Source organism: Talpa occidentalis, unplaced genomic scaffold (genome assembly GCF_014898055.3).
Source record: "Talpa occidentalis isolate TD23 unplaced genomic scaffold, MPIMG_talOcc4v2.1 talOcc4.7, whole genome shotgun sequence".
Lineage (NCBI taxonomy): Eukaryota > Metazoa > Chordata > Mammalia > Eulipotyphla > Talpidae > Talpa > Talpa occidentalis.
Window position 1 is genome coordinate 131,060,059 of NW_023605083.1, and position 27,321 is coordinate 131,087,379.

At 60.1% G+C, this 27,321-nt stretch overlaps 1 protein-coding gene across 2 annotated transcripts in view; it reads right to left on the reverse strand.

The window, feature by feature from the left end:
• SDK2 (sidekick cell adhesion molecule 2) overlaps positions 1-27,321 on the reverse strand; it is a 212,435-nt gene that overhangs the window by 5,395 nt on the left and 179,719 nt on the right. Inside the window, exons 31-44 of one of the 2 annotated variants that reach the window (XM_054689621.1) lie at positions 26,849-26,952; positions 26,352-26,422; positions 24,874-25,009; positions 23,102-23,158; positions 21,857-21,958; positions 21,584-21,699; positions 16,492-16,678; positions 14,705-14,842; positions 13,015-13,176; positions 11,362-11,487; positions 6,613-6,777; positions 5,310-5,450; positions 4,938-5,076; positions 2,756-2,882 (exon numbers count right to left, since the gene is read on the reverse strand). In XM_054689621.1, coding sequence (XP_054545596.1) covers positions 2,756-2,882; positions 4,938-5,076; positions 5,310-5,450; positions 6,613-6,777; positions 11,362-11,487; positions 13,015-13,176; positions 14,705-14,842; positions 16,492-16,678; positions 21,584-21,699; positions 21,857-21,958; positions 23,102-23,158; positions 24,874-25,009; positions 26,352-26,422; positions 26,849-26,952 — 1,771 coding nt within the window. The remainder of the gene's footprint in view (positions 1-2,755; positions 2,883-4,937; positions 5,077-5,309; positions 5,451-6,612; positions 6,778-11,361; positions 11,488-13,014; positions 13,177-14,704; positions 14,843-16,491; positions 16,679-21,583; positions 21,700-21,856; positions 21,959-23,101; positions 23,159-24,873; positions 25,010-26,351; positions 26,423-26,848; positions 26,953-27,321) is intronic. The other variant, XM_037495165.2, reaches the window with a different exon arrangement.

Sequence of the window (27,321 nt, forward strand, 5' to 3'; positions counted from 1 at the left end):
TTGTCCATCACTTCCCCCTTGAAATCAGTTACTGAGGTGCCGATATTTTTGTGAGAAATAAAAAGACGTGATTATTAGACACACGTGGTCCTCTCTAGGTCAGGACACCCCGTCGGGTGGCTTGCACGGGTCGGTTCCGAGGCCACACATGCGCACTGGGCCTGAGGCGGTGCAGTGGGGCGAACACGTCTTTTTGGGATAAAAAAGTGGAGTCATATGCACTATTAGCCAGAAGTCATATGCAAAACTCACTCAACCAGCCCTTGGGCCTCCCAGGTGCCCCCAGGGTCCAGCTGTGTGGGGGCCACAGGAGCCTGCAGGGGCGAGAGCTGACCCATTCTTGTCTTCACCCGCCCCACCCCCACTTCTGCCAGGGAAGGAGGGGCACCCTCTGCCCGGGCTGGGAGCCGTGTCTGCCTCTTAGGGCCCCGTAACTGTCCAGGGTGACGATGTGGGGCTTGACACCCAGCGGAGGCCCTCGAGCGGGTCCTCTCCTATTTCTTACTTTTCACGTCGCTTAAGCCCATGATGACTCGCTGCCCCGGGAGATGACAAAGATTTACACCTCGACCGGGCGGGGCTCGCCCCTGGCTTGCAATTGCCCCTCCTCTGAGATGTGCTCACGAAGCCATTCTCTGCCACATTCAGGCTCTTATTTTGAAAATGAGCGTGGAACGCAGCCAGGCTTCACTTTCAGAAGCGCCAGCAAACAAGCCACAGGTCTTTCAATCTTAGTCTTTGGGATTTCTCTGTCTGGAACCCACTTCTACTAGCACCCCGCAAGTGAGGCGCAGCTCCCACCTTCACCCCCTGCTCTCTGGGCACAGCAGCCCCTTCCCCCAGCTTCCCCCACAGCCCCAGGTGGGCTCACATGGTATCACATGTTTGTTCACGAGCAACGGGGCCTCTGCCTCTGCCACCATTTCGCAGGGGGCAGCTGGGCAGATTTCCCCACTTTTAAGAGTGAGTTTTGAGGGGTCTGACTTAGGATATGAGACAGAATCATATGCAAAATTCACTGTCAGAGGACCTGGGGGGCGGGGGCTTCAGAACAAGAGCAGCTGAAGTTCAGGGTCAGCCTGTGTGGCTGCTGACCTGCAGGGAGGCAGGAGGAGTGGACAGTCCCAGGCTCCCCTCCCAGACACTCCATCGTGGCTCTGCTGCTCCTGTTGCTTCGCACGGTGATGAGGGCAGTGGGGGGCTGGCTGTTCTGTCCACAGTAAGACCCTCTGGCCTGCCCTCTGTGTCCTGTATGGGAATCTCCAGACGCAGGGGTGGCTACCCAGGGCGCCGGAGCATCCGGCACTTCCTTCTGCCTTCAGCTGAGGACTGACCCCGATGGATGGGCACTCAGCCAGCAGGCACGGCAGCACAGTGCCCATGCTGAAGGCCAGGGCAGCCGATGGGGCAGCCGGGGAATGCCATGGCCTGGGCCTTTCCGCCTGATTCTGGGAGAGGATGAGGCACCAGCAGGGCACAGGGCTGTGGGCACAGAGTTCCACAGCCACTGCCTTCACCCTCTCCACAGACATCGAGTGGCTGAGTCTAAATGGTTACTAAATGGTCATTACCCTTGCTGGGCAGAAAGAATGAAAATTCCTGCTTCGGGGAGGCTGCACAGAATGAAATGCTCCTAGCAGAAGTCCTGACCTGCATCACATGAGTCCCTGCGCAAGTCGGGCTGAGATGGGGTCTCTGACCCTGCCAGCTCTGCGCCGGGGCCTTCCCTCTGGCCTCTTGGCTTCTGCCAGGTCCATCAGGGGCCTTGGAGCTGAACAAAACAGCAGCGAGGGGGAGGCCCTGGGTCCAGGCTGGTCACCGGATCCCAGCTCACTGGCCCCTCCTCCCAGCCCACAGCCCTGGTCCCTGCTGGTGCCTCGTCCTCTATGTCCTCTCCCAGAATTGGGTGGAAAGGTCCAGGGCGTGGGACACACTGGCCTTTCACAGCCCCTGCTTGCAAGCGCCAGGCCTGGCCAAGGCCGAGAGGCCCGGGCGGGAGGCCGTCACCTCATGTCACTGGAATGCACACATCCCCTCTCCCCACAGCTCAGGACGGTCCCTGGGGGCCGCCATGTCCTGAGTCTGCCAGAGGCACCGCCCCTGTGTGTGTGAGCGCTGAGTGCCAGCCTGTGCCAAGCTTCCCTGTGCCTGACCTCGGAGAATTTGTCCCTTATTGTTCCTGCCCGTTCTTCAGATGCAGAAACCGAGGCTCAAAGAGGTGATTTACCACCCCCAGGAAGCCCCAGCTCAGAGGGAGCAGAACCTGACCCAAACTCAGGGCGCCACCTCCCAAGATTAATGCCCCGCTGCTCCACACTGCTCCCCACCCGGGGCACCTGGTGGCTCCGGGGCACCCGGACCTGTTTCTGGACCCCTCTGGCCCTGACGGCCTAAGGTTAGCAGCTCTCGGGCCCCTGCAAAGGCCAGATGTTCTTTCAACGCCCCCAGCCTGTCCTGTGCTCCTTCACCGGCCAGCACTACTGCGTAATTGACGCGGGGTGACTCCAGCAGACCACGCTCTTGGGGGTTCTCTGTGGTCAAGGTGCTGGGAGCCCTATTAGCAGTGGGTGCAAACTGAGCAGAGCTTGGGTGGTGGCAGCTGGCCCCCGTGGGACTTCTGGAGCATTGCCTGGGGCCCCTGAGATCTCACACCCCCTTAAGGACGGGGTAAGGAAGCTCCTTGATGGGCCGCAGGCCCAAACTGCACCCTGGGAGGGTCGCCCGGGCCTCTCGAGGCCTGTCCCCCGGCCCTCACCTGCGAGTCGGACACCTCCGAGGGCTTCTCGGTCAGGCTGCTGCTCTCTGCGGGGATGAGGTCGTTGTACTTGGCGACATCCTCGTCGGAGTAGTGGAGGCTGCCGGGGCTGGGCCTGGGGGGAGACCTGCGGAAGGGAGGGGGGAGGCTGAGGGCAGTGTTGCTCAGGGAAGGCCCCCATGCCGAAGGGGCGCTTCACGGGCCAGCTATGGGGCATTGGGACCCTGGCGGGGCATGTTCCAGAGCATCCCTGCGCCCCATGGAGGCAGAACCTCAGGGGAGTCCGGGTGCCTGCACCACAGACGAGCTCCCCCTGCAACCCCTACACGCACGGAGGGCGCTGGAGAGGGTTAATGCACAGGTGGAGCTGGCAGGGACTACCGGCTCCCCCTCCCTCATGCCCACCTGTGCCCCAAAGAAAGCTGTTTCCTGGGGGGTGTTAGAAGCCTACGGGGGAGTCATTTGAACAAGCCCCTGGGATGGGCGGGTGCCTCAGCCCTTGCCTGCTGATGGGGTTCTGCTGATGACCAGAGAGGGTGGGGCAGTGGGCAGGGCCCCTTGGGGCACCTATGACTGGAGTCCTCAAACACTCTGCCTGTTTGTGTCTCCTCAGGATGGGGTACAAGGGGGTACTGCCCAGGGTCTGACGTCCTGAGATCTGTCCAGGCAGCCCCAGGCTGCTGGAACCCTGGTTCTGAACTCTGGCTGGCCCGCACGGGGGTGCAGCAGCTCTGAGAACAATCCAGTGGCCTGGGAACAGGGCACTAGCACCCCCTCTGCACCCCCGAGCCTCTTCACCTCCATCCTCTGCTTGTATCTGATTTCATTCCCATCAACAAAGCCTCTTCTTTAAACACTTGAAAATAAACAGAAACAGTCCTGGCAGGGGCTTCTTGAGGACAAGACAGGCAAACGTACAATCCGAGGAGAAAATGGGGTTCACCTAGGGTGATGCTGTCCTGGTGACATGCAGGGTGAGTGGGGGGTGACAGGGTGAGTGGGGGGTGACAGGCAGGGCCCCGAGCCTGGGGCTGTTTGGGCACAGGCGGGACTTCTGTGTATACACAGCAGTGCAGGGACACGCGGGGGCCGTGCTGTGTACACTGTGGGCGCGAGAGGCCTGGGAGGCCCAGCGGGCCGTGAAACACCCCCTTGTTCCGTGTGGCAGGGTCCCGGAGCCAGCCTGGCGGGCCGTGGTGGCCGTGCTGGGCGTGCTGGGCCCGAGCCCTGGCCTCGAATGGCCCTTCCCTTGGAAAGCTGGATTTGGCGGGGGATGAGAGCCGGGCCTCGCCAGCCGCCCGCCTCCCCCTGTGCCCGATGAACACACACAGCCTCTTCCCTCCAGGAGACAGAGCAGCTTTGTGAGCAGCTCTGGGAGAGGCCGCCCCACCCCCACCCCGGGCACCTCTGATGAGCCTGGAATGTTAATAGGGCCCAGGCCAGAAATGGGAGCCCCTGGGTCACAACACCCCAATCTCTGCTGAGCACACCACCGCCGGTTCATGTCAGGGGCAGTCAGCGGACCCTGCCCTTGGAAACGGGCGGCCTGGTGGCCACAGGGAGTGAGAACTCAGGGGAGCCGGCCCGTCAGCCTTAGCCTCTCCTGCTCGGCTGCTGTGGGAGGCTGGCCTCTGAGGACGTTGAGCCCGGCCTTGGGAGGGTTGGGAGCAAACTGCTCTCCAGCTACAGCAAACGTAAAGAGCAGAGGGCCAGGGGCGGGGTGGGGGGTGGGTTGATACTCTGAATGAACTTTCCAGAATTGGGAGCAATCATGGGGGGACCCCTGGCACCTCTCATTTGGGTGTATGTGCCCAGTATACTTTTCTTGGGTGCCCCTCACCTTTGGGGAATGAGTCTAACATGGCTACAGCCTTGTTGCTGCAGCAGCTGGCTCTGAAGACCCGTAGGTGGGTTTGCGCAACCATGCAAGTGATTTGCATTCTGCTGTCCCTGGCACGAACCCCTCAGTCCCAATTGTGACTCCGTGTGCGCAGGCCCGGGCTGCGGCCCCGGCTTCTGATGGGGCTGCCGGGTCCTGCTGTGTCTTTCTGCTGACCGTTCCCGGCCGGAGCTTGAGTGGCCTTTCAGGACAGGGTGAGGCCAAGTCTGGGAACTTGGCCAGGGAATGCTGCACCTCCCTCCCCACCCCCAGCCTACTCCCGCCCCCCATCCTTGCCTCTACCTGGTATAGAGCCCGTTCTTTCGGCAGAAGGAGTTCTTGACTGAAAGCCGCCGGTTGTTGAGTTCTAGGGCAGGAAAGCTGCTTTCGTCCAAGCTCATCATCTCCCCATGGCCCAGGGCACCGGACTTAGCACTGTTGCCTGGGAGGGAGATTGATGCCTGTCACTGATGTCATCCTTTACCTTGGGGGCCTCCCCCCACAGGCTGGGTCACCCCCTTTTTGAAGCCACAATAGGAGATGGAGGTTGTGTGCTGGAACCCTAGGCCAGACCAGCCATCACAGCAGGAGAGAGACACCCCCACCCATTCTGTCCTAGCCACAGGGGAGGCAGCTCCACGGGCCCCTCAGCCAGCGGGGCTGGCGCCAGCTCACCTGAGTCTGTCTTCTTGGCATACTTCTTGCTCTGGCCTCGAATGACGAGTACAAAGACCAGAAGCAGGATGAAGATGAGGCCGACGAGGGCAATGACCACCAAGAACCACCACTCCTCATAGAACGGGTTGGCTTTCTGGGCTGGAACATGGACAGGGGTGTCAGGTCCAGGGAGCCCAGCCCCTCCTGCCTCTGAGCCTCCTGCTGCAGCTGGGACCCTACCACCTGCTGGCACCGCATATGGGTAGGTGCGGTGGTGCCCTTTGAAATAGGAAGACTCTATGACCAAGTCAGCAGGGACAGTTTCAGCTAAAGTGGGAGCTCTGATCAGTTACTGCTGGGATAAGAGTTTTGAGAAGTGTTCTGGGCTCTCTGGGAAACAGCTCTGCGATTGATCAGTGATGTCTGCCAAAGACACGGGCAGGAGGAAAGGCAGTGTGTGCTTGCTGATTTTTTGTTAATTTCTCTCCACCTACCACTTATCCTAACATGTAGGCCCACATTTGGGTTGCAAAGGTGCCTGGGGAGAGTTTCTTTCAAGTTCAACTGGGACTGAATCTTTCTGGTAGCAGTAAGTGGGGGTACTAGGGAGGGTGGACATGAGCGGGTCTTTAATCTGTCTCAAATGGGGGGCCCCTTCTTTCAAAGCCCCCAGCTAGTGGGGATCAGGCTGCTTCCTGGAGAGGGCTGGCTCATCTCTTTCTGTCTTGAAGCATTTCTTTTCTACTATTTGGTTCTGGGCAAGGGCAGAGGATGGTTTCTGAAGCTCATTTGATGAATAGAAGTTTTAGTTATATTGCTACCTTGAGGGGTGGGGCTTGGTATTAAAAGTGGTTAGCGAATAGATTTGGGGTCATGGGTTTTGGTATCTGGGGCCACTGTGAGCTCTGAGATGTGATGGGCCCAAAGAAAGAGGTGACAAGGGAGAGGAGGGGACCCTACCCACCCAGCGCTGTTCATTCTGATGCTCCAGGCCTGCTCCACAGCTTGCTGACTGTGCCTGCTTTTGGGGGCAGTTTCCCTGGAAACATGCAGCTTATGGCCTGGTACCCTCGAATGTCTTGGGTGATGGGTTCACAGACCCTCTTATCATGGGTCCAAGGGTTCATCCACAAGCTCATCGACCTTCTGCCAGGAGTCCTTAGAGAAGAACCCGGCAGATCCAAGGCCCTGGTGTCTTCCAGAGCAGGAAGCTGTCTCAGGCCCGCTGCCTGGGAGACTAGGGAGGGTAATGCACGTTGGTCCCCACCCCACAGCTGCTGGTGCTCGGTGCCCTCTTCCTCTCCACCCCACCCCACAGTACCTGGCACAGACTGGGAGGGGCTGCTGGGGGCACCGAAGCCATAGTCGTTGACCGCAATGACCCGGAAGTCGTAGCTCACGCCTGGCTTTAGGATGTCCATGCTGAACGTGTAGGAGGTCACCTCCTTGGGGATGTCTTTGATGAGGACGTCCCATAGCCCCTCATCTGCAAGAGCGCAGAGGGCAGTGCCAGTGAGGGGAACCCCATCCAGACCCTAATTGGCTCCCTGAGGGTGGGGCCCATGTGCTGGCCCTGTCAATACTCATCTGCAGTGCCTGGTGCACAGTAGGTCCTCAGGGGGTGTGTATTTTTTTAAAGTGGATTTTGGGACCCTTTTCTTTTTATTAAAGCAACTGTAAAACATGATCAAATGTATAATATGCAGAAAATACGGTCGCCATCATCGTGATACCACCCTCCAGGAAACAGACCCCTTCTTAGCACATGGATGGACAGAACGCTGCAGAGTCCCTGTCTGTGGTACTAGAAGGTGCTTGTCAACAGGACAGAGGGGGCTGCATTATTTTGTCACATCAGTATGCCTTCCTCTACTTACCAGGCACCTGGCTTTCTGACCCGTTTTTTAGTTAACATGTGTCGGAGTGGTGGGGTACACAAAGAAGAGGGTATTTGGTTTTTAAATAACATGTGCAAGAAGGTTGGGGTTGCCTGAGAACATTTGGTCATGCTGCTTGGATTTGAGGGGGGGCATCCTCTGTTCCCTCCATGCTCAGGGGCAGAGCTGAGGAGAAGGAGGCCCAGGGAAGGTGGGAGGGCCCCTCTGTCCAGCCCTGCTGTCCTTGGATCTCCTGAGCCTCCCTCAGGCCTGTCTCCTTTGGCCTGCAGCTCTGGGTCTGGCCCTTGTGGGACGGAATCGACTTTCACCTCACTCCAGGGCAACTGTGGATGTGCTGTCCGTGGACGTGACCCCATGTCAGCGGGGAGTTGATGGGGCCCTTGACAGAGCAAATGGGACTGCTGGCCTGTGAAAGCAGTGAGTCTTCCTGCTGGTGCCAGTGGTGGGGTGGCTTGGCCCCCAAGTGCCAAGGCACCAGGTCCTGCTCAGATGACCTCCCCATGTGAACCAGAAAGGGCATGGACGGCTGAGCTCAGCTGCCTGTGTGGCCTCCACGCTGCTGCCATCAGGGAGCTAAGGACCCTGGACAGGCTCCCATGGGGCTCCCCCCCTTCCCCCCTGATCCTTCTGCCTGTTTCCAAAATCCTTCTGCCAAGAGCTGGCTTTCAGGTGCAGGCTGCTCCCCAGCCTCAGCTCCGCCCGTCCCTGGGGCCATAGTCTTTGTCTCCATCATTTTTTTTAGTTGATACCATTCATTCATTCATTCATTTCCCCACCACCATCCCTTAGACCCCCCCTTTTGACCCTTTCTTCTTTCCCCTTAACCTCAGAAACTTCACTCTGCTTATTAACATCTGCTCATTTTTCTAAGTATCTTGCTTCGCTGCATCTGTTATACAAATGTCCAATATTTGACTTTGTCACCCTGACTTGCTTTATGACATGATTCCCTCCAAGTCCCTCCACGTTGCTGTAAATGGCAGCATCCTGTCTTTCCTTATGGCTGAAGAGGATTCCCTGGTGTGGACAGACCACATCTTCTTGGGCTAATCCTCGACCTGTCGGCACTTGGGATGTCGCCATGTCCTGGCTTTGCAGACACTTCAGAGACAAACACCCCAGAGCATGTAGGTTCCGGAGCTGATGGCTTCATGTTCTTTGGTCAGATGCCCATGGGTGGGAATGCTGGGTTGGATGGTATTTTTTTAAAAAGATTTATTTATTTATGCATACAAGAGCTGGGGTACAGGCCAGAGGTGTGGCGGGTGAGAGGATTCACCAGAGACAGAGTGGGGAACTGAACAGGCAGATCTGAAATCCACTGCTGAGGGGGGCAGTGGGCAAGTCAGGAGAGGTCTGCTGCACCATGTGGGTATCTCCGTGGCCGGGGATTGAACTCATGCTGCAGTGGCTGCAGATAGCTTCATAAGTTGCGTCTTAACCCCTTGTGCCACCAGGGAGGCCCCTTTTTAGTTTCTTAAGGTGAACCCAGATTGCTTTCCACAATGGCTGCACACGTTCATACTTCCACCAACAGGGTATTAAGGTTCCTCTTTCTGCCATCCTCTCCAGCACTTGCTGGGGTCTTTTGAAAATGCGCCATTCTCAGAGGCTGAGATGGCATCTTTGCGCTTGGGCTGGGAGTGATGTTGACCATTTCTCCACGTGTCTGTCAGCCCTCCGGATCTCCCCCTTGGTGAACTGCGTCTAGAACTGCTACTTCCCTTACTGCTTTTTACGGATCTTCCCAAGTCTCGAGAACCCAAGAGAAGTCAACCCCCATCATCAATCCTGAACTTTGAACCAAGAGCACGGACAGGACCCCAGTTCAAAAGCAGCTGAGTCTGCCGTCTTCTACCCTGATGGAGGGCTCTGGGGTCCCGCGCGTTGGCCTCACCTTCCATCCTATTTACTCAGTTTTGGGTGTCTGCCTCATGCACATCATGTTCTTGTTCAGCACCCCTCTTTCTTGCCTGCTAGGCTGTGACAATCATCAAAGGCAGAGATCAGGGTCAAAGTGGCTTTGTAGCCTAGGACTCAGCACAGTCACCCCAAATACTTGATGAATGCTAATTATTTGGCCTCTTCATAGTACTATGCACCCCAATTTTGTGCTGCATGCCTTGAAGTATAAGTATTGGGGTGCAAATCCATCTTCCTTTCAGGGCATTGGATTAACTCATTCACCTTCAGCGGGTACACCGAGGATGATACACACAGGTGATACTTGTCCAGCACCGTGATTTCAAGGGCCTCACTTTTCATACTGGTCGCAGTGGCTGGGGGAGGAACTACTGTGCCCACATTAAAGGTGAACAAACTGAGACTCAGGGAGAGCTGGGTCCACCTACCCAAGGTCACATACCCTAAATGGTGAAGTTGGGGCTTCACCCCAGGTTTTCTAATGGCTCCCAGCAAGGAACCCCTCTGCATGCCTGGGATGGTGCTGGGCACACATGATCAGGAGAGAACCAAGACTTGCTGGATGGACTCATCCAGGCCTCTGCTGCCACCCAGGGCCCTGGGAGTTTGAGCCCCCTTCTACCCCTCATGGAAAAGAGGGGGGCCTGGGCAACAGGGCCAGACCAGAAGCTGCTGGCATGTCACACTGTGGCTCTGGGAGTCAGCTGATGTGCGGGACGGGTTCCAGGGCTGGGAGCTCTGCAGGGGACTCCCCGCCCTTCCGCCTGCAGCCCCTGGCCATGCCCCCTGGAGAAAGCAGGCGTGCTCGTGCTCGGTTGAGCCTGCCCGCAGGAGGCACAAGCGATGCAGGGGGCATGCATAGGGCAAGAGTAATTTCCCCCTGAAGATGAGGGTGTTCAGCTCCGCCTGGGGTGGGGGGCAGCTCACCCCGCAAGAGGAACCTGCTCTCATGTGGCCAGAGAGTCACGGGGCTCCCTCTCCCCACAGCCTTTCCTCATCACCTTCTGTCCCTGTCACCAGCTCCCAGGCACTGTCCTGACCTTCGGGGGTGGGGGTGGTCCTGGCGTGCTCCACCGTAGGCTCAGTCCCTGATCCCACCTGTGTGGGCCAAGTCACACCCCCGCACCTGGAGCAGCAGGTCCCACGCGGGGCCCCCGGGAACGCTGGAAGATCAACAGGGCCATAGTCCTGAGCCAACATTCCACAGCCTGGCACCCTGGCGGCCAACTTGGGTCGGATAAACAGGCTGGGGCCCTGCTTCCTGGCCAACTCGGCAGCCGGTCCCGGAGGCCCGGGGAGGGACCATCTGGAGCAAGGAGCGAGCCGGGCCCCCCGGACCCCTCCCGGCGCACGCTGGATCTGAGCTGCTGGATGTGTCAGCGCTTCGTGACAGCAATTATTAGCGCAAGGTTGGGGCGGCGATGGGGCAGTGGCGGCTCCCGGGAGCCACTGGAATGATGAACTACTTTCCACTGAGACGATCAGTGCTCAGCTCCCCAGGTCTGAGCCACCTGGCAGGGGGCGTTGCGAGGCTCCCCATTAGAGCTGCGCCTGACGCGTCTCGCTCTGCGACGACTCGCTGTTTGCGTGGAGCGACGCGGCCTTTGTCCCCACCTTTTCCCACTTCAGTCGCTAATCACAGATCCCCGGAATTCCAAGAACAAGCCTGCAGCTCTTTGCTGACTCTGGCTCCTCTGATTAGCTCAGGAGCCTGGCAGCGGCGGCGGGCGGTGGCCGAGGGCTCCGTGGGTAAGGGGACCGGAGGAGCAGGTGTCTGGGCGGCTGAAACAGGAGCGTGGACGGCAGCCCCCCGGAGCCCTAGCAGCCGCGCATCTCCTGGCGGCTTTGGAAGTTCTTGTGATTCGATTTCAGGCTTGACAGGAGAGGTTGGTACCATTACAGGGACCGCGGAGACAAGCGCCCTGGCAGAGACAGGCCTTGAAGGGGCACCGAGGGTCTCCAGGGCAGCCGGCCTCCTCCCGGGGCCCTGGTCGGGGGCGCGGCTCTTCCAGCTGCTTGCATGAACCCCCTCCCCAGGCCCCTGGCCCCCACCTGGTGCTAAGTGTCCTTCCCCAGGGACCACTTGGGTGGCCGCTGACAAAGGGCCAGCTGGGTTCTGTCCCCTGCTCCCCAACACCCCACCTTTTGCCTCCCCTGGAGGTACCTTCTGGGCTGACGACAGAGAGCGGGGCCCCAGGGCGGGGACTTGGGAAGGAGGGAGGAGTGGCCGTGGCTTTGCCGGGCCGTACCTGAAGGCCGGGCCTCGATGACGTAGCGGGTGATGGGCCCTTGGCCGGGGTCTCCGCTGGACCAGTGGATGGCGATGGCGGAGCTGTACCTTACGATGATGGGCACTCCAGGTGGGCCCGGGGCACCTGCAAACGGCACCTGGTGGGCATCCGCCCGCCATCTCCTGTGCTCCAGGAGGGGTGGGCCACAGCCCAAGCCCGGCCAGAGTCCCGGGGAGCTCTGCATGTGCAGAGGCCAAGGGGCCTGTCTCGACCAGCCAGGCCTACAGGGATCCCTACATTCTCCTCCGTCACCTGCACCCCCACACCCCACATTCCAGGGCAGGAGAGGACAAAGGGGCTGGAGCAGTCAGAGTCCCTGGAGTTTCTAGCTCCAGCCAGGACTTGCTAGGTGGTGACAGATCAACTCACGATCCCCCTCCCCCATGCCTCAGTTTCCTCATCTGTAGGGCCTTTTGAAATGACAGCTTGAAGGGAGGCAGTAGAGTGGGTGTGATGATGGTGGAGTGGTTTGTGGGGGCTGAAGGCCTCCCACATCTCTTGTCCTGGTCTGTGATGGCGGTGTCCTTACTTCCTGCCCGAAACTCCCCCTACCCCAGCTGCCTTTGCTGTTAGGCTAGGGAAGGAGAGAGGAGGCTGGGTCTTCCCTGCTAAAAAGAGGAAAAAAGAGGCCCCTCCTGGCACTATCTTTTCTGGGGATGCCCTGCAGCTTATGCTCTGTGCTCCAGGGACTTGTGAGCTGGCACTCACCAGGCCTGCTCCCCACTAGATGTCAGCCCTGTACCCCCAAAGTCAGGAACTCAGTTGGAGCTGCTGTGCACATGTAGGATTGGGGCAGGAGCCAGTGAGTGAGTGGGGTGGGGAGGGGTGGGGGGGCCAGAGGGAGCTGGGTGGCCCTGTGGATGCCGACCAGGAGAGAGCTGAGAATCCAGCATCAGAGTGGGGGTTCTCCAGGGCCCAGGGGAGCTGGACAGGAGGCTGGGGCCTCAGCTAACACAGCCTGGGGACCCAGAGCTTGGCCCTGCAGCCAGGTCTGACCCATGACCTTGGAGGTCTCAATGCTCCCGTCCCTCCTCCCACCCCCTTCCCCAGGCATATGCTGCCGAAGCCCGGGGCTCAGGTGGATGTGCGACACAGCTGAGGGGTGTGAGGAGTGGGGGGGGCTCCCAGCACCGGGATCTCATTCAGCACAGGGGCACTTGGGGCTGAGAGTGGCTCCTCCTCTGGACCAGAGGCGTCCGATGCACCCAGCCAGCGCCTGGCCAGTGGCGCCCCTGCAGACCCCTCCTCCCTCTACCTGCTCAGTTGTTCCTCAGAGGACTCTCATCACCTCCTCTGTGCTCCTTGACACACTTCCAGCCTCAGCTTGGAACAGCCTGACCTCCAGACGGCCCTCTTCTGTCCCCACGCCACTGCTGGCCCTGCCTGACCCTGCCTGGCCTCGCCAGCTCTCTTCCTGCTTTTGTTTCTTTCCAAGGAAGCTGCTCAGGTGAGACGTGCCAAGGGTGGGGCTGGGGCAGGTGAAGGGCAGAGCAGGGGCAGCTGGGGGCAAGCTTCTCCCTGCATCCTTGTGGGCTCTGTCCTACCCAGGCTTCTTTGGGGGTGTGAGGGCTGTGATGGAGGGTGGCTCCCACGTCCACCCTGGTGCCCTACCTTCTCCGGGGCCCGTGGTGACGTTGGCTTCGATCTCCGGCCCATAGGTGAAGGTCTTGGCCCTGATGCGGAACCTGTAGGTCATGCCCTCTGCCAGGTCCTTGACCTTCAGCCACAGTGGGCTGCTCCCTTTCACGTCCACCGTCACAATCTTACTGACTCCTGTAGGGGGAGAAGAGGTGGGGGGGTAGTGGTGGAGGCTGCGCCCCTTGATCAGGCTGGGGTGCCACCTCAGCCATCCAGCAAGGCCCCCCCAGCAGCTCCTTGGACACAACCTGCAGGCCCTTCTCAGGAAAGGCTGCGGAGTCAAAAGCCATCAGCATGCGTGGCCTTGGCTACAGGAGCCGGGTCCTTCAGCACCTGCAGGCTGACACCCCCACCTATGGGACGGGACTCTGCCCCCACAGAGCCCGTGTCCTGGGCCATGGCACAGGCAGCACGTCTGGAAAGACACTGCATGCCCAGCTGGAGGGGACAGGACACCCCATGGCCCCCAGCCTGGGATGACCAGCTCCCCAGCTTCCCCTCCTCCCCCAGAACCCACACAATGGAGACCAGAGGGGTGTCCTGGCTTTTATTAAAGTTGAGGTAACTGGTTTGCAGCACTTCGAGACTCTTGCTGTGCAGGTCGCCCTGGACCATGACGGCCACCCCACGTCCTCCAGGGGTCAGGCCCGCCCAGCCCCTCTAGCCTCTCTCCTCCCTGCCTGTGGGGGACCTGGCCCCTGCACTTGACCGAGTCTCCCGGGGCTGGGCGTCGCCTCTGCCCTCAGGGTTCTAGCATGTTCTAGTGCACAGCACAGCTCTGCAGAACGAGCGAGCTGCTGGCAACAGGTTGTGGCGGCAGACTGAGAGCCATTGTTCTCTTGCTGGCCCAGAACGGCCACCACCGCAGTTCCCAGGCCTCGTCCTTGAACGGGTGCCCTTGTCGGGGAAGGATGAGAGTGTGGGGTGACCCCAGAGGGGCCTCTGGCCACTAGCACCCCAGCTAGTGGGCCTGCCACACCCCAGCCTCTTGGGGCTCTGGACCTGAGGCTTCCCTAAGCGATTTCTGGGCCTCACACTAGCTGGGGGGCTGGCAGGTGTCTGGGGTCAGCGGTCAGGGTTAACAGGCGGCCTGGTGGCAGGAGTGGGGCCCAGGGCAGCAGGACCTGCAGGCAGGGGTGGGGCAAAGGCTCTGGAGACAGTTGCAGTGATGAACTGAGCCTGCTCAGGGCAGGAGGGAGAAACTCTGCAGCGTAGGGTTTTTGATCTGAGGTTCAGAGGGCAACAGGGGGGCAGTGACCCCCTAAACTTTCTAACGAGAGTCTTTCTCTTTGCATCTTTCTAATGAGAGCCTCCAAGACTTATTAGATACTCAAAGGGCTTCTTGGCCCCACTGAAGTCGAAGAAGGACCAGCTCCTGTAAGGCTGAGCCCCTCGGGCTTGGGGGCTCCCTCTCCTTATAGATCCCGCAGAGGCCTGTCCATCTTGCCAGGCTCCATCTTGCTCTATCTCTGCTCTGCCTCTCTCCCCACTGCCATCAGTGGATGGGAAGAGCTTAGTTAAAATTCCTCTGTCTGGGAGGGAGGTGACCCGGTCTGGCTTATCTTTGCCCCCAACTTGCTGTTGTTTTACCTTAGAAATGCTCCTTCCTTGATGTGGGCCTCAGTTTCCCCATTGATAAGCTGTGATGGGGACCCCCACTCACCATCCACGGGGGTGCAGGGCTCGTACACCAGCCGGTAGCCCTCCAGGATGCCGTTGGGGAACTGCGGGGCCTCCCAGGACACGTTCACGGAGGTTGTGGTCAGCTCGCTGAACTTGACGGCGCCAGGGGCACTGGGTGCTGCGGGGAGACAGCAAAGGGCTTTGGGGTCCTCCTTTCGTGGACTTTCAAAGCCCTGGAAGCAGCGGGGGCATTTGGGTCTGGGGTCCAGGGAGAACAGAGGCAGGAGGGGTCACCAGGGGTCAGTGGGCACAGCCCTTCTACCATAATGCTCCCTAAAGCTGGAGCATCAGGCTTCATCCAGTCAGTGCCGTGAGCCCCATGTTGGGTCCCTGGGGTCCCTGTGTGGCCCTCGATGTCTTGTGGGGCTCGGCCCCTTTGGCGGAGAGGGCAGGGTGTCTGGACGTCCAAGCCTCAGCTGGGCACTGAACAAGAATATACCAGAGCTGCCACAGGGCCTTGCTCCCTCCCTGGCCCGGGGTGTGTGGCCACCAGACGTCCCTATTGGGAGTAACCGGAGGCCAGAAGGATAGAACTCTCTGGAAGAGATGCTTTTTGACCCCAGAGCCCTGGAAACGTGGTGGGGGCAGGGTCTGAGGGAGGACAAGAGGACGGGGAGGAAGCATCCACTGGACAGCAGCCCCAGCTGGTGGGGCTGGCCAGGGGCAGCCATTGTCCGGACCGCCCCCACGGAGCTGGGGCTAATCAGACCGGCTTCCGCTGATGCAGGCAGCGCCAGCCAGCGTCTTTGAAGGAAGGAGGCAAGCTCAGGGGGCCTTTCCTGTCTCCCCTGGGCTCAAAGGACGTGGGATAGAACACTTTGTCCCGCAGCCACAGGGACGGAAGCCTCTAGGCTCCTGGGGGGTGCGTATCCGGCTGGTGACTCTGAGAGAGAGTGTTTGGGAGGGGGGTTGGGGGGAGCAAGTGGACCCTCCGGAGCCACAGGAGGACCAGGCTTTCCCTGGAGCCAGACTTGTCCCCTCAGGGGACAATACTAGGAACTGACTCTTGAGGCCTTGCTCTTTATAGAGAAGAGGTAGTTTACATATGGGAAGCCCCAGGTTGGCAAAGGTGCTGAGGGGCCAGGACTAAGTTTGTGTTCAAATCCAGGAGGAGAGAAGATGGGGGGGGGAGCTTGGTGCAGCAGCAACAGGACAAGCTCAGACACCCAGGGCTCGGGCCTCTGCTACCTCACGACCCCGGCCCCCTGGCTTTCTCTCTGATCCTCTAATCCCCTCCAGCGTCCGGGCCTTTGCACCTGCTCTGCCCTCGGCCGGAACAGCCCTCATCCGGGACTCCCCACGCCGCCTCTTCTCCGATGTTGCCTCTGCCAGAAAAGTACCCAAGGCCACCTGTTCCCGCCCCACCTCCACCCCAGATCGCCCACTGGACCTGGGGGTTTGATTCATTAGCTGTTTGCTTCTGATCTGTCTCTCAGTAGGGCGGCCCGGATGCCTTGCTCACGGCTGTACTGCCAGTGCCCAGCTCAGGGCGGGACCCCACTGTGGGATGAACAGAGCTGGAGACCGAGGCTGACAGGTGGGAAAGGCTGGTGGAGCGCGGATGGCCGGGCTGCCCGGGGCCAGAGCTGGGGTCCCTCTCCAGGCTCCAGGAAGACAGCACCTCTCCCTGGCCACTCACATGTCAGCCCCCCTGTGGGCTGTGCTCTCCCACTCTGGGGGGTGCCCTGCGGCCTCTCAGCAGGTGGGGTGGGGCAGCTGCCTCCCCCCAGAGCCCAGAGATCCCCACCGCTCCGGCCCTCCCCCCACCTGCTTGCTGGGTCTGGCCCCGGGTGGGGGTGCTTCGAGGCCCGTCCCCCGCGGCGTTGAAGGCGGCCACGCTGACCATGTAGGCCGTGTAGCCAGTCAGGTTCTTGAGCTTCACCCCGTTCTCCGCCAGGAAAAGCGTCTTCAAGCGCTCCGTGAGGTTCCGCCGCTCCGCTTCCCAGAAGTAGATCTGCAGGCACAGAGGAAGGCGGCGTGGAGGGAGAGACCCCTTCGCTCCTGCCCGCCTCCGCCCTGCACAGCTGGGGTGTAAGCGGAGGCCACCCAGGGGACAGGAGCTGCTGCCGAAGCCCTTCCAGAACCTTCCTTTACTAACACCCCAGTCTCTGCATGTCTGTGGGGCTTTGACCCTGCACACCAGCCTTTGGAATACGGGTCCTGGGGGAACAAGCCAATTCTGTTCTGCAGGATCCTGAGACGGGGGCCAGGTGCAGTGTAGAGTGTGTACCCCCACTAAGAGGGGGTGCAAACACCAGCGCCTCGGCACACCTGGGAGCTGGTTAGGGTGCAGGCTGCCAGGGCCCTCCCCAGCTCTACTGCATCAGCATCTGCAGGGTAACCCGGTCCTGCGAGTCACACACCCAGCAGTTTGCAAAGCCCGCTGCATGGAAGCCCAGGCTGGGCAGGCTGGGCCTGGAGACTCCCCGAGCCACAGTCCTGCTGTCCCTGTGGTGACACAGAGGGGCCGAGGCACCCGCTTCCGCCAACGTGAGCAGCGAAGGACTAAAGATCCCAGACACTGCACAGCCACAGGTGTAAGGCTGCAGCACAGCGGCCGTCTCACAGCGCTTCCCATGACTTCGTCTTTAGAGGCGGGGGACTCTTCCATGTTTGGGGTCCTCTGCAGGTTTTACAACTTTGCACTGAGGCGCCAGGGCTGCCTGCCCAACCCAGGGGATCAGAGGGCATTTGGCGCCACCTGCTGGCGAAGAGGGTGTGTGCACGCTGCTGCTTTCGGGGTTTCTGGGGTTGCCAGGAGGGAGCACGTAAAAGTAAGAGCTAATAGAAGTGTCCCCCCTGGCAGGCGTGCGTGGCAGCTAGGACACCCTGTTACCCTGAAATCTTGGCTTTTCTCTAGCCCCTCCTTTTTAGAAAATAGTCTTTTCATGGGTAGATGAGAGCTGGGGTGACTCATTCACTAATGGCCCTTCAGTTCCTGCTGACTTTGGGGCACAGGGGAGAAGTCGGGGTGAATGCTAAAAGCCAGGTCTTGTCAGCACACAAATGGAGTCTGGTGAGTGCATACGAATGCAGGGAGCGGTCACTGAGTGATTCTGGGGTCTGGGTGTTCAGGGGCTGCGGAGGAGATGGAACAGCAAAGGGACTGGGGGAACAGCCACGAGGGCAGCCCAGAGGAGAAGGCATCTAGGAGGAGAGAGACACCGTGTCACAAGCTGTGGCTCCGCCAGGCAGGATGAGGGCTGTGTTGGCCAAGGGGGTTCTCGGGGCTCCTGCAGGAATAGCTCTGGTGGGGAAGGTGGGAGCCCAAATCTATTAGGAATGGGATCAAGAGAGACCAGGAGGAGAGGGACGGGAGTCAGCGGGTGCAGAAGACTCCCTGGAGGGCTCCCGCTGTAAAGGGACCAGCCTAAAGAGCGGCTGACGGCTGGAAGACGCGTGAGGCCATCCCAAAGATGAGGCATCGCCCAGCCCGGGGAGGTTTCCCCTGGGGACAGGAGGGGAGGGTTCATGGCTAGAGCCCACTCTTGGGCAGGCGCATGGCACCCTCCGAGGGCGTTGCTCCCCAGACCTTGCTAGAGGGCGATTTGCTGACCTCTGTGTAAATGGCACCGAGGGCCGAGTCCTGACCCCCGCCCCAAGGGGTGCAAGGCCTGTGTGTGGCAGGGTGCCCCACCACGTGCCTTCCTGGTCACGTCTGCACATTGGTGGTGCTCCGCAAATATTTGCTGGGAGAACAAACGCCTTACACGGCCAGGAGCGGGCGGAGGGCAGTCGGATAATCCTCACCTCCTGTCTGCCTCCCTGGCTTCATCACACCCCACAGATAAGACTTCCGCCCTGGTGACATCAGGCCACACCCCAGGCCACACGGTCACTGGAGGCGTCACTGTCGCTCACATGGGCGGGGCCCGTGCCACAGTGTCAGGCTCCTCCCCTGTCCGCACCCCCAAGCTTATGGCAGCCTTCCTGGGAAGTGGACGCCATCAGAGACCTCTGCCATCCCTTTGGCCCTGGCCCCTGCTCTCACCAGGGCCACACCTGAGGCTGCCCCAGTGCCAGGGCTGAACATGCCGGCCCTCTCAGCTCCTCGGACAGCCCCCTTGTTCCCCCTCCCTCCCGAGGGCCCCTTCTCACGCCACCAGCACACACTCAACAGCACCCTCCTGCCTCTTTCTAGCTTCTACTGCATGTTGCTCCCTTTTATTTAGTTTCAAATTTATTTACTTATGAATACAAGAACTGGGGTGTAAGCCAGAGTTGCAGGGGTGAGAGAGAGTGGGGGGCAGAACAGGCAGACTGACTGAAATACACTGCTGAGGGGAGCAGCGGGGAGAGAGGAGAGGTCTGCTGTGCCATGTGGGTAGCTCCGTGGCCGGGCAGGGATTGAACTCGCGCTGCAGTGGCTGGCAATAGTTTGATAGTGCTGTCTTTAACCCCAGCGCCACCAGGGAGGCCATGTTGCTCCCTTTTAAGCAAAACTCCTCCTTGAAAGAGATGTCAGGACTCGCTGCCTCCTCTTCCCTCCAAGCCTTCTTCAAACAGGCGTCCTGGCCCTCAGCCGTAGTCCCGGGCACCAGCGAGTGCCCCGCCAAGGCAGCATCGACTCAGCTATTCTTTCTGTAAAGGGCCAGGCGGTGAATATTTTCAGCTTTGCCGGCCACATGGGCCTGGGCGCAGCTACAATGGGCCCTGAACAACGCAGGTCTGACCCGCAGGGTCCCACCTCCACACAGATGCCCCCCAGGAGATGTTACTGGTGCGGGAATGGCTGTAACTGTAATAAATAGCAATTTCTCTTTTATGTTATCTTTTCATTTTTGAGGGTTTATGGGAGTGTGTCTAATGTCGACAGTATTTTGTAACTGGAAGCCAACACTGATAGAAGCTAGACAATGAGTCCTGTAAAAGGATGATGTTGGGCCTCCCTGGTGGCACAAGGGGTTAAGCATCAGCACTATGAAGCTGTCCACAACCTCTGCAGCATGAGTTCGATCCCCGGCCAGGGAGCTACCCACACGGCGCAGCAGACCTCTCCTGACTCGCCCACTGCTCCCCTCAGCAGTGGATTTTGGTCCTTCTGCCTGTTCTGCTCCCCACTGTGTCTCTGGTGAATCCTCTCACCCCTACCCCTGCACCTCTGGCCCTACCCCAGTTCTCGTATGCATAAATAAATCTGAAAAAACTATAAAAACAAAAACAAAAGGGTTGAGGTCAACTGGGAGGACGGAGAACCCAGCACGGGGCTGTAAATGTGCTCCCCTCCTCCTTGTGAGTTTTCAAAGAGCATTTCCTTCCCTCTGGCCGACCGGATGTGCAAACACAGGCGGACACGGTGAACATACAGGAGTGTCACCTGACGTCCATGTGTATTCGTGTACGTGTCAATCACTGTGTTCTTAGTCAGGCCGTGTTCTTAGAAGGCTACGTGTAGCTAAGCTATGGAGGAGTCAAAAGTTACATGCAGAATTTTGCCTTTGAGGGAGGTCAAAACTGTCGTTCCAGGGTCAGCCATATCCAGTTCTGCTGCCATTACTCCAAGCAGCATGAGCCATGTGTAAACAATGGCGGCTCCTCTTCCCCTGAAACCGAAGCTCAGGTTCCCTCTCTCTCAGCTGAGTGTTTCATGCCGGGCCCCAAACACCTCTGGGCACAAGTCACTGCCCCACAGACACATGCCCCTGAGACACAGGGGGTGGATGTCACCTCAGCCGCTCAGCTGGACGGTAACCTGTAACCTGGATAGTCGTGCCTGCCTGGAGGCAGCAGTCCTGGGCCCTGGTTAGTGTCCCCATTTGCTGCTCAGACAGGAGGGGCATTTCCGGAGCATGCAGACATCTGCTGTGTCGTCATGTGTCTGCACCCACACGTGTCCTGGGTCTGTCACCAGCCAGAGGCTCCCACCCCTCGATGGCGTAGGGGCTCCATGCTGTGCAGGGAGGCCCGTGCAGGGTGCAGTGTGCAGGCCCCCAGCTGGCCAGGGGGCGGGGCTGTCACCCACCCCCAGAGCCACCTTGGGAGGCTGCCTTACCTCTCTCGTCCCCCCTCATCCCAGATGGAAAGAGTTCCCCACACTGCACTCTAAAGTCAGGGCCCCAGGACTAACAAGCCCTTGACCTTTGCTGAGACTCCGTTTCTGCCTGTGCATGAGGAGCTGAGCTAGGTTGCCTGTGAAGCCACCCATGCCTCTCCCACCTCACCTTCAGGAATTCCAGAAAATCCACCCAGAATCCCAGACACACAATGGGAATCCCAGACAACCCGGACTCACAGACAACTCGGACTCACAGACAATCACCTGGTGCTGCTCACTGGCTTGGGAAGAAGCAAGACCCATTACTAGAGGCTGGCTCTCTGCTCCCCACTGCTTTTGTGACCTTGCCAGCTCACCTAAGCCTCATCTCACTCCGTCGCTATAGTGATTATGCACAGGTGCAAAGTACCTGATTCAAGGCATTTCAGGGTGAAGGAGCCCCAAAGGGCTCTATGAATATTAGAGACCAATTACATTTTGTCATCCAAAATCTAGAATGAATTTGAATAGAGATGTCCAAGTCCTGCTAACTGGCTGTCTATTAACATCAATATGGTAATTAGCATTGCCAACATAACCACACTGAGGATCTTATGTTGGTGTTGGAGTGGGGGGCCTGGGGCAGGGTACGTGTGTCCCCTGGAGACATCTGAGCCAGCACAAGCAGGGACTGAGTTTTGGATCCGAGCTCAGCCTGCCCAGGTATGCTGGAGAGGAAACATGCTTTTGCTGGGCTGCATAGTATTCCTGAGGATGGGGTGCAAACAGCCAAGGGAGTGGGGTAGGCCTTGTGGTGATTCCCACTCTACCCAGTCCCCTGCCTCTTTTTTGGGTCTTCTTCCCCCCACCTCTGAGCACCCCTACCTTGTAGCCCTGGATGTCTCCATTCTGGCTTTCCAGCGGGGGTGGCTCCCACGTCACATCCAGCTGTGTGGCCGTGGCACCATGGACAGCCACGTTGCGGGGTGCTGCTGTGGGCACTGGAGGGTTTGAGGGGTGGCGAGTGTAAGAAGAAGTGGGCTCCAGGGAGGGGAATGGGCTGAGGCAAGTGGGGGACCCCTGGATCCTGAATATCCCCAGCAGGGCTTCTCAGAGAGGGAAGAGTGTGCTGGGGCTGGAAGAGCTGGCCAGGCTCACCTGCCTCCCCGACAAAGACCTCCTGGGGGGCGCTGGAGGGCCCTTCGCCCACGGCGTTGTACACGCTCATCCGGATCTCGTATCGCCGGTGCTTGTTCAGGTCTGTGGGGAAAAGGGGGTGCAGGGGAAGCACACAGAGGTCACTGCTCCTGCAGGGGACGGGGTGGCAGGGAGGGCAGAGACTGTAGGGGTGGGGTGACGCAGCCCTGCAATTCTAGTTACGGTTCTGGAAAGAACAGATAAGGGGGGGGTGCGTGCTGGGGATGCCCCGCCTCCTCCCTGGGAACCTGGACACAGGATGTCTGGGGTTGGCTTCCTGGGGGCGGAGGGTCACCATGCCGGACATTCTGCAGCTGAAAGGGGCGCTGCTGACACTTATGTGGGAGTGACCGGCGTGAGCCCGGCTGTCCTGGGCACACTGGGTCATAGGTGACAGTCACCCCTTCCCCACCATGGGGGGACGCTAAAATGCCCAGCTCCATGTCCCCTCCCCATTCGTCAGCTCCTCAACATGGTGGGGGGAGTGGTCCTTCAGTGTTAATGGGAAAGGCCTGTAAAAGGTGAATTCTGGGCTAAGAAATCTCGTTTCTGCCAAGTTTGGGGGGCTTGGTGACAACGCCGGACAGGAGCTGGGCGGAGGGCAGATGCCCTCACATGGGCTTCGGCGCCCTGGGGGACACTGGGGGTGCTGACAGCCTCCCCACTCTCTCTCTGCAGTGCCTTCCGGTCGGCCCATCCTCTGGGGTGTGACCGGCCGAGCCGCCTGGCCCCGCTGTCCTGCGGTCTGTCTGCACGCCGGCGCGGAAGGAAGACCCACTTGGTCTCAGACGGGAGCTGTTTCTCCCAGGCCTGTGGCGCTGGCTCAGGGCTTGGGCCTGAGAAGGGAGCCGGATGTAGAAAAGGAGCCAGGGTTTGGGGCAGAGGGAAGGGCCTTCCAGGGAGCACCGGGCCTTGGAGACGGATGAGGCCGCAGCTGCCTGGACACCCGCCCATCAGCCAGAGGGGCCGAAGCTCCTCCTGAGGCTCCTCCTCTCCCCGGGGGCCCCCTGGGGTCCTTCTGAACCTGGGCATGGGGTTGGGGACACTTCTCTGAGACACCCTTACTTTTCCATGTGTTTTGGGAAGGTCCATTCAAGTAGCCTGAGGTGGGCACCCCACAGCCAGCAGCCAGGCATCCTCACAGGCCCCTCTCCCCATCCCTGGGGTGGGCGTGCACCCCATTTGGGGGCCACTGTGCAGACTTACTGTCCAGCTCGTACTGCGTGAGGCTGGGCCGGCTCAGGTTCCGCATGGAGTACATGGCTACCGGGTGGGGGTGGCGGGGGTCAGAGGGAGACAGCAGACAGAGGAGGTTAGTACACACCCCCCGCTCCACCGAGCAACCCCGACGAGGGGGCCAGCTGGGAGAGAGGGGGACCGGCCACAAACACACAAAGGGAAGGAGTGTCCAGGGTTCGGATGCAGTTAGGGGCCGGGGCAGGAGTGGGGCGCCAGGAGGCATCCCAGGAAGGCGTTGTCCCCTGGCCCTGAGTTGTGGGGTATCACCAGCCCCCTGGAGCCCAGAATCCCTGGGGACAGCTCTGGGGGGGACCCTCGGGTCCCAATTTGCTCCTTTGTTAAAGGAGGAGCCCCTGAGAACCAGCATGAAAAAGCGGGGTCGTTAATTTCCTTGTAGGAACCAGAAGCCATTTTACTACCAGGAAATATGAGTGTATTAGACACAGGCAATAAAAAATCACAACCACAAGCACATGTCTGCCTCAGAATTAAATAAATAAGCGCAAGCTGTTGGATCAGCTACTTCGAGTCTCTCTATTAATAGGCCCTGGCCGCCCGCTCCATCATCTCGTCTGCCTGCACCCCTGGAAGGCAAGGCTTGAGGTGTAAGAGAATTATGGGAGGAAAAATGAAAGCAGAGGGGACCTCCAGGGGCTGCTGCTCTCCCGTGCGACTGTTTTAGGTCCCACCATCCTCCAGGGCACTGAGTCCCCTGCACCCCTCCTTTCGTGCCCGGCCCCCTCCCCCTGGTTTCCCACACATTCCAGCCCAGCCTGCTCCGGTCTCCCACCCCAGGCCCTCGGCCCCAGGTTACAGAGTCTCTGAACTGGCCTCTCTCTGCTGCCTGCCACAGGCTCCCCAGCCCCTTCTCAGAGTGACCCCGAAGTGCAGCCTTGTTCATGGTCATGCCCTTGCTGGCGGCTCCCCAGGGTCTGCACCCAGCCCTTGCCCTGTTCTTCCCGTTCTGGAGGCAGGCTGGCTCCAAGGCCTGGTGTCCGAGGAAGCAGGGGCCAGGCTGCTGCCCCGGGGTGGTGGTCAGGCTTGTTCTTGGCCCTTCTCACCACAGGCTTTTTGCCTGTGCTGGTCCCCCCGGGATATGGATGGGGTCACATGGACTCATTCTTCATGTTCAGTGCCACAACCATCCCCAGGGAGCTGTTTCTGGCCCTGGTTTTAGGGTCTCCTGGAACACGTCCTCTGCAGCTGGGAAGCCAGTTGGCTTGACATCTACTCAGGCTCCTTCCTGAGGACATGGATCCTCCTAGAGTGGAGCACCTCCTAGAGCTGGGAGCACCTCCTAGAGCTGGGAGCATCTCCTACAGCTGGGAGCAGCTCCAAGGGCTGGAGCACCTCCTAGAGCTGGGAGCACCTCCTAGAGCTGGGAGCATCTCCAAGAGCTGGGAGCATCTCCTAGAGCTGGGAGCACCTCCAAGAGCTGGAGCTCTTCCTAGAGCTGGGAGCACCTTCTAGAGCTGGAGCTCCTCCGAGAGCTGGGAGCACCCTTTGGATAGGGCCCTGTCTGTCCTGTTTGTGGTGTACCCTCATGTCCAGGCATGGAGAAGCTGCTCAGAGATCTTCGCTCAGAGGCTGAATGGATAGGGGTGAGGGGTCACAGGAGGCACAGGGTTCAGGGGTGAGGGGGACATGGAAGACACAGGGTTTAGGGGGACAGAGATTCAGGACCCTGAAAGCCTCAGGCCCCTGGGTGAGTGAGCCGTGCCCCTGCGGGTGTCACTCACGGGTGAGCTCCGCCCACTTGGCTGCAGGGTTGTGGATGCCACGCAGGGTGAAGCCCCTCAGGCCCTCGTAGAGCAGCTCCCGGTACCGGATCCGGAAGCCCAGGAGGATGCCGTTGATCTTGTCCTCCGGCGGTGGCTGCAGGGAAGGGAGTGGGCAGTGGGGAGGGGCGGGGACCACCTTCCATCTGAGGGGCCCTCCCCTCCTGCCTCCAGCGGCCCCGTGCAGGTGCTTCACCCAGGAAAGGAAATCAAAATGACGAGGGGCGATTCTAGCTGGCAAAGCATCCCCAGCGGGGCTGTTTCGCCCTGCAGGATCCCCAGGGAGGTGGGAAAGGGCAGGAATCACGTCAGCCCCTTTGAACAGCAGGAAAATGAGGCTCAGAGATGTTGAGGGGCCTCCCCAAGGTCACGCAGGCCCTGGAGCCCCGCACAGGACTCTGGACGCGCGGCTCTGCCAACAGAGCCGTCCCTCGCCTGGGCGCAGCCCCTGGGCCCGCCGACCCCCTGGCCCGGCCCTCCCCAGCGGACATTCCCTGGGGTTCCCTGCCAGCCGGGCCTCTCCCTGCTCCCAGCCGGCTGAGGAGAGCGGCTTCTCCTTGGCTTTCTGCTCCCTTCTCAGAGGAGCCGGGGAACAGGCTTCTGGAGAAGGTGGGGCATTTCCTGGCGCCTCTTCTACACAGCCCGCCCGGAGGGCTCAGCCTTGATTGGCTCCTTCATTGGCTCCGGGGCTGCTGCTGGCCAGGAGGGCCTGAACTGCCTCAGCCCGCCCTGGCTCCAGCTGCACGAGGTCATGGCCGCCTAAGGGAGCACCCCACCTTGAAGGAGGGGCTGGGGGAGGGGATCCTCTTTCTTTCCCCTTTGGGGACTGCAGGTGGCAAAGTTGGTGACAGAAGTTCTCGCCTCGGGGCCTCTGTGGGTGACCTGCTAAGCCCACAGCTGGCAGGGGAGGGTGCAGAGGGGGGTCCCTCAGACACTCCTGGGTAGCCTGGTCTCTGAGATGCGCCCCATGGTCTCCTCGGCCCATGGCAGAACCGTCGAGGCTGCCAAAAACAGGCAGCTGGAGAGGGGTGGGGGACGAGGGGGCCCGGCTCAGGGTGACAGGGCCAACATCCTGCTGGGGGCAGGTGTCGGGGTGCAGGCTGGCTCATGCACCTGTGTGTGCTCTATCAGGAACCCCTTCATTGATGGGGGTTCGTGGAGACTCTGTAGGCCCTGAGAATCCCCAGACCTTTCGGCAGACCCAAGGGCCCGACTCCTGGCCCTGGTGAGTATCTGTGTGACCTGGGGCCACCTGGGTCCTGCCTGAGGCTGGGTGTCATCTGCAGAGGAAGAGAAGCAGCACCTGCCCCGTGGGTCGCCTGGAGAGTGGGAGGATGGGGTGTGCGTGTGTGCGTGTGTGCACGTGTGTGTGTGATCTTCCGGCCCTGGCGGGGCTGCTGACTGCCTGGTCCCAGCCCCTCCCCGATGCCTGGACGTACCTGCCATCGGATCAGCACGGAGGTGGTGGTGTGGGGTGTCACGGAGACAATGGTGGGCGCTTCATCGGGGGCTGGGGGGAGAGGTGGACAGGTGAGCTCTGAGGGCCCTGGGGACCATGTGGACACCAGGTGGCTCCAGCCCAGTCACCCTCTACTCCCACACCCCGACTTCTGCAGGACAAGGGGCCAGTGTCGAGTGAGGAGGGCCTGGGGGCCCGACTCCAGCCCAATCCCAAGGGCCCAGCGCCGCCCCTTCTGCCCCACAGATCTCTTAGCCGCTGAGGCTCCCCATACCCACTCCCACCCAGGTTTGGGGGCTGATGCTTGTGGACGTCAGAGAGTAAAATGCTGGGCTGGGCCTGTGAGCCTGAGCCCCAGGCCCAAACCGCTGCCCAGGAGCCCAGGGTCCTCCCATCTTTGCAGCCGCCCCCCCAAGACAAGCCCTGGTGCCTGGGAAGTTCCCGGGGGCGAGAGAGACCCGAGGAGGTGGCACCAACCCGCCTGCAGGGTGGTCAGCGGCTCTGACTCCTCGCTGAACTCGCTGTCCCCAATGTCATTGGTCGCCTTCACGCGGAACTTGTAGGAGGTGAAGGGCTTGAGCCTACAGGGACGAAGGGGTTCAATAAAAAGAGGTGTCTCCTGGCGGCTCTGTCCTGCCATTGGGGGCTCCTGATCCATGGAGGCTCCGAAAGGTCTGACACCACAGTGACAAAGAGGGACCAGACTCAGGGCTCCTGAGCGCCTAGCGAGGCCCCTGGGCCATGTCAGCTTGCGCGTGGCTCACCTTTAGCTCTGATGATAACCGCTGGTCCCCAAGAGTCAAAGTCCCCATATCTCTAGCAGAGCACTAGCCCCTGGCTCAGAGCAATACAGCTCCCTCTCCCCCCTGCCCCCTGCAAATCCCCCCAGAGCAGCACCCTCCCCCTACTGAGTTCACACGTGAGCAAGGATGGAGGTTCTCGAGAGTGAA